Source organism: Solanum stenotomum, unplaced genomic scaffold (assembly GCF_019186545.1).
Source record: "Solanum stenotomum isolate F172 unplaced genomic scaffold, ASM1918654v1 scaffold32793, whole genome shotgun sequence".
Taxonomy (NCBI): Eukaryota; Viridiplantae; Streptophyta; class Magnoliopsida; order Solanales; family Solanaceae; genus Solanum; species Solanum stenotomum.
In genome coordinates this window covers 79,265-85,394 of record NW_026032129.1, presented here as the reverse complement: position 1 = coordinate 85,394, position 6,130 = coordinate 79,265, and the positions used below count along the sequence as shown (strand labels likewise).

Here is a 6,130-nt window from a genome sequence, read left to right as displayed (position 1 = left end):
TGTTGTGGACCCACATTCTGCCGAGCTGGATAACTTGAGTGGGACACCAAGGAGAAGCACGCGTCTGAGGACTGCACCTAAGAAATTAATTGATTATGTTGTGACTGGGGCAAATCACGTGAAGGGCCACACAAGTACTGAGAGTTAGTATAAGTAGCTAAAATGAGGATGAGTAGGGTAGTGAACAAGTTATATCAATTTCTTATTCTCATCTCTGTAATCTTCTCATCCTCATCACCTTCTTTATCCTTATTAATGCTTTTGTAATATTTCTGTTTCCTTCAAGTTTTAGATCTATTTTGTAAGCAACTTGGAAGTGTTAGTTTATAATATACTACTTGGGATCCTTATCGTTCCATTGGTGCTTTCATTGTGCCGACAATCATGTCACCAGATTCGAAACTCATAGCTCCCGACGGTTCCGACTCTTCTGGCCTTTCTGATGCTGACCTTCGTTCCCACCTGGCAAGTCAACAGTTAGTGATTCAAGATCTTGCTGCTCAGGTAGCAAATCTCAGCTCTCGTTTGCCGTCGCTGATGGTTGCTCCACCTTCTAGCATAACTAGTGGTTCATCTAGTGGTCATATGTCTGTTCGCCATAAGCCGGCACCGGTTGAATTTGGTCGTTTTAATGGTGCACAGCCAGACGCTTGGATCTTTCAGGCTGATCGTTATTTTGATTTCTACGGTATTATCGCTGAACATAAATTGACCTTGGCTTCGTTTTATCTTGACGGTGAAGCCTTGGAGTGGTATAGATGGCTCTATCGTAATAAGCAGTTGAGTGATTGGCCTCGATTCACAGAGAAACTGCTTAGTCGCTTTCGTCCTCGTCATGTCCTTTCGCCAGAAGCTCGTCTGTCTAAGTTGATGCAAACTTCTACAGTTGCAGACTTTCGGCGTCGTTTTGAAGCTGTTTTGAATGAAACGATGACGTTGCCTGAGGAGTTTTTGGTAGAATGCTTTCTTTCGGGCCTTCGACCCGATATTCTAACTGCTGTTACTGCTCATGAGCCCACACGGTTGGACCAAGTCATTAACCTAGCCCATATTCAGGAGCAACGTATTATAGCTGAAAAAGGGCCGCCCCGACCCGCTTCTGCTCGGACCCAACCTTTGTTGCCTACGCCGACATCCCAATCAGCTCCAAATGCGCCGACGACGCCCTCTAATGGTCGTCTTCCCTTTAAGCGCCTATCTCAAGCTGAGATGCAGAGTCGTCGGGAAAAAGGGCTTTGCTTCAATTGTGATGAGAAGTTTTCTGCCGGCCATCGTTGTAAGACTGGCCCTCAATTGTTGCTTTTGTCATATGAGGTCGAGGATCCTTTGCTTATGCCGACGCCCGTGATTGCTGATGAGGTCCTCGCCGAGGAACTTCAATGTTTGGAGGTTCAGGCTCACTCCACTATTTCCTATCATGCCTTGACTGGCAGCGTTTCAGATCATGTGATTCGTCTCACCGGACATGTCACTGGTTCTCCGGTACAGGTGCTTGTTGACGGCGGTAGCACACATAATTTTATCCAGTCCCGGGTGGCCAAGTTTCTCCAGCTCCCAGTGACGCCAGTCCCTATTTTCTCTGTAGTGGTGGGAAGTGGACAACTTCTCAAGTGTGACGGTGTTTGTCAGGGTGTGCCATTGACAGTTCAGGGATCAACTATTCATTTAGATTTCTTTGTGTTAGCTGTCCATGGGGCTGATCTGGTTATTGGGGCATCGTGGATGGCTACATTAGGTCCTGTGGTCACAGATTATGGGGCTCGTATTTTTGAATTCAACTATCATGGACAGCGGTACAGTTGGCATGGCGATCCACCAGATGTGCAACCCATCCAATTGCATAGCCTTCGTCGTTTATCAGCTACTGATGCCATCTCTTCTTATTTCCATTTAAAATTGGTGGTGATTCCCCACCAGCAGGGGACGACACTTCACCGGATATTATTGCCTTACTNCACCAGATGTGCAACCCATCCAATTGCATAGCCTTCGTCGTTTATCAGCTACTGATGCCATCTCTTCTTATTTCCATTTAAAATTGGTGGTGGATTCCCCACCAGCAGGGGACGACACTTCACAGGATATTATTGCCTTACTAGACTATTTTTCAACTGTATTTCAGAAACCTCAGGGCCTTCCACCGGTGCGACCCCAAGATCACACCATCCATTTGCTACCAGGGACGGAACCAGTGAATGTCCGCCCATACCGCTATCCCTATTTCCAGAAGAATGTCATGGAACAATTAGTTGGTGATATGATTCGTGATGGGGTTATTCGTCCCAGCACCAGCCCTTTTTCTTCGCCTGTTCTTTTAGTTCGCAAAAATGATGGCACTTGGCGTTTTTGTGTGGATTATCGCGCCTTGAACGCTGTCACAGTGCGTGACAGATTTCCAATTCCCACTATCGATGAGCTTTTTGATGAACTTTATGGTGCCCAATTTTTTTCTAAATTGGATTTGTTATCGGGATATCATCAGATTCGGGTCCGCTCAGGGGACGTCGAAAAGACTGCATTTCGGACTCACGAAGGGCATTACGAGTTCCTTGTTATGCCATTTGGTCTCTCCAATGCTCCCTCCACATTTCAAGCGACCATGAATGATATATTTCGCCCGTATTTGCGCCGCTTTGTATTAGTTTTTTTCGATGACATTCTGATTTATAGTCCTTCTTGGACTGCCCATCTTGAACAATTACGGTTAGTCTTGCAATTGCTTCAGGAGCATAAATTGGTTGCTAAGCGGTCGAAATGTGTCTTTGGCCAAGCATCTGTTGATTATTTAGGCCATGTTATCACTACCGCTGGTTTAGCAGTAGACCCAACCAAAATTACGATCATTCAGCAGTGGCCTACACCTTTTTCTGTGAAAGATGTACGGAGTTTCTTAGGGCTGGCTGGGTACTACCGTCGGTTTATTCATCATTTTGCATCCATAGCTGCACCGTTGACTGACTTGTTACGTAAGGAGGCCTTTGTGTGGGCTGTACCCCAGCAGGCAGCTTTTGATGCATTAAGGCTTTGTCTCAGCTCCACCCCTGTTTTGGCGCTTCCGGATTTTAGCAAAGCTTTCCAATTGGAAACTGATGCCTCCGGCGTCGGCATTGGAGCTATATTATCGCAAAATGGCCATCTAGTGGCCTTTTTCAGTCAAAAACTTAGCAAACGCATGCAACAAGCTTCAACCTATCACAGGGAAATGTTTGCCATCATTCAAGCTGTTGGCAAGTGGCGGCAATATTTGTTGGGACGCCAATTTACCATCGTGACTGATCAACAGTCACTTAAGAACTTGACCACCCAAACTATCCAGACACCTGAACAACAAAAATGGCTTAGAAAATTGGTTGGCTATGACTTCACCATTATCTATCGACCTGGCCGACATAATGGTGTTGCGGATGCGTTATCTAGAGTTCCGGATGTTATTTACATGGCACTCTCTAAGAGCGTTCCCACTCTTCTTACGGAATTAAGACACCTTAATACCAGCCATACTGAGTTGCTTGCTCTAAAGCAATCTATTCTCACGAGCCCTACCTCTGTTCCAGCTTTGATGGGTTAATCTTTTACAATGGGCGTCTGGTTATTCCCTCAGGTTCTTCCTTATGCCAACAATTGCTATTGGAGTTTCATGCATCTTCCCTTGGAGGGCATGCTGGAGTTGCCCGCACATACCATCGTTTGGCTTCTAATTTCTACTGGAAACACATGAAGCAAGATGTGAAAGTTTTTGTCTCCACGTGTCAAATCTGCCAGCAGGTGAAAGATATCAATCATCACCCTTTAGGCCTTCTTCAACCCCTCCCGATTCCCGAGTTGGTTTTTGAAGACATTGCCATGGATTTTATCACGTGTCTCCCTAGTTCAAAAGGCAAATCAACAGTCATGACAGTGGTAGATCGTTTGTCCAAATACGGACACTTTATCTCACTTCCATCTACTTTCACGGCCAGAACAGTGGCTGAGGCTTTTGTGGTTGACATCATCCGCTTACATGGTCCTCCACGCACCATAGTCACTGATCGCGATCCTAGGTTCATTCATGATTTTTGGCAGGAGATACATCGGCTGCAAGGAACTACTCTTGCCATGAGTATCGCCTATCACCCACAAACCGATGGACAATCAGAGGCTTTAAATAAATGCTTGGAGCAGTACCTACGTTGCTTTGTGGCCGACACTCCAAAAGATTGGGTTGCCATGCTGCCTTGGGCTGAATTTTGGTACAACACAGCCCTCCAAACTTCAGCTGACATGACGCCTTTTGAGGTAGTCTATGGCCGCAAACCGCCGTCTATAACTCGCTATGTCATGGGAGATAGTTCGAGTGATCTGGTGGACCAGTTCTTGTTACAGAGGGATGAAGTTTTACAGTTGCTCAAGTTGAACCTGACCAAGGCTCAGAAACGTATAAAAGTTAATGCGGATAAGGCGCGCACTGACATCCATTTCCAAGTGGGAGATTGGGTTTATGTCAAACTCAAACCATATCGCCAATATTCGTTACGCAGGCAGCCTTCCCACAAACTTGGGCGCAAGTTTTTTGGACCCTTTCAGGTCCTCAAGAAAATAGGAGCAGTTGCTTACAAACTTGACCTTCCGGAGGCCGCGAAGATTCATCCTGTTTTTCACGTTTCATTGCTCAAGCGTTGTATTGGACAGCCTGAGAATCAAGTGACTCCTCTACAATTGACTGAATCAAATTCTGATTTGCCACTATCATCTATGAACCTTGAGGACAAGGTTCTGAATTCGGAAGGGAGTAATGTTGTGGACCCACATTCTGCCGAGCTGGATAACTTGAGTGGGACACCAAGGAGAAGCACGCGTCTGAGGACTGCACCTAAGAAATTAATTGATTATGTTGTGACTGGGGCAAATCACGTGAAGGGCCACACAAGTACTGAGAGTTAGTATAAGTAGCTAAAATGAGGATGAGTAGGGTAGTGAACAAGTTATATCAATTTCTTATTCTCATCTCTGTAATCTTCTCATCCTCATCACCTTCTTTATCCTTATTAATGCTTTTGTATTATTTCTGTTTCCTTCAAGTTTTAGATCTATTTTGTAAGCAACTTGGAAGTGTTAGTTTATAATATACTACTTGGGATCCTTATCGTTCCACTTATCCAATTCTTTTTTAACCTGAACAAGAATCCAACCCACTAAACTAAAAAACAAGAAAAAATGGCACAACATATACTCTCTTTTAACTAATTGGCAACATATAGCCCCTTTTTATTTTTATAACAAAAAAAGGTTTTTTAAAATTAAAATTGGCATATTTTGGCCCTTTTGGCCCACGCTAATATATGGGAAGTAATTTATATTTATATTAATTATTTTTTAAGTTAGTGACAACAGTTTTATTGGGAAGTGAGACTTTGTTCCCTTTTTTTTCTCCTCTTTTCTCATATACATATTTTCTTTGATTGATGAATATTTATTGATAATGTAAACATTTATATCATTCTTCTTCAATCCTTTTAAACAAAAGTGTTAGAAGTTGATGTTATATCTTCTCTAGAAGATTTGCATGTCTTCACTTTTTATATTGTTGTTAATTTTTTTCTTGGTTTTTTAATTTTTCAAGTTGAAAGTTCTTATATTTGGGCGAAAATTAAGGAGATAGTAATTGATTGTGGGTATCAATTGCCACGGTTAAGAAAATATTCCTAGAATTATTTCTAAAAAAGGAGATTTTCATTCTGATTTTATTGAATCTCCACCCAAAACTTCAAATTTTAGTCATGCTTTGAATATTTTTGACTTGTGTAATGCTGAGCATTTTAATTTCCAAGTGCAATCCTCATTTACACACTGAAGGAAGAATCTGGAATGTATACAAATTTTTAGTGAATGAATACATGGATATGTATACATGAATTTTTGTATACATGATTGTTCATTCAAATGATAAAAACTCATTCATGTGATAAAAGATTATTCGATTCAATGTTTACATTTTTAGTGAATGAATACACGGATATGTATACATGCATGCATTGTATACATGATTGTTCATTCACGTGATAAAAATCCAATTATGTGATAAAAGATAATTTAGTTAACTGTTTACCCACGTTCTGTTTTTAATGTTATGTGTGGCGGTTAATTTCACAAG

General features: G+C 42.4%; 1 protein-coding gene across 1 annotated transcript; it reads left to right on the top strand.

Annotated features, from left to right (window-relative positions):
• Positions 1–384: 384 nt before the first annotated feature.
• On the top strand, positions 385–3,568 carry LOC125852197 (uncharacterized). Its single transcript, XM_049531921.1, has 2 exons — positions 385–1,902; positions 2,123–3,568. Exons 1-2 carry the CDS (start codon positions 385–387, stop codon positions 3,566–3,568), a joined length of 2,964 nt encoding a protein of 987 aa, XP_049387878.1.
• The last annotated feature ends 2,562 nt before the right edge of the window (positions 3,569–6,130 follow it).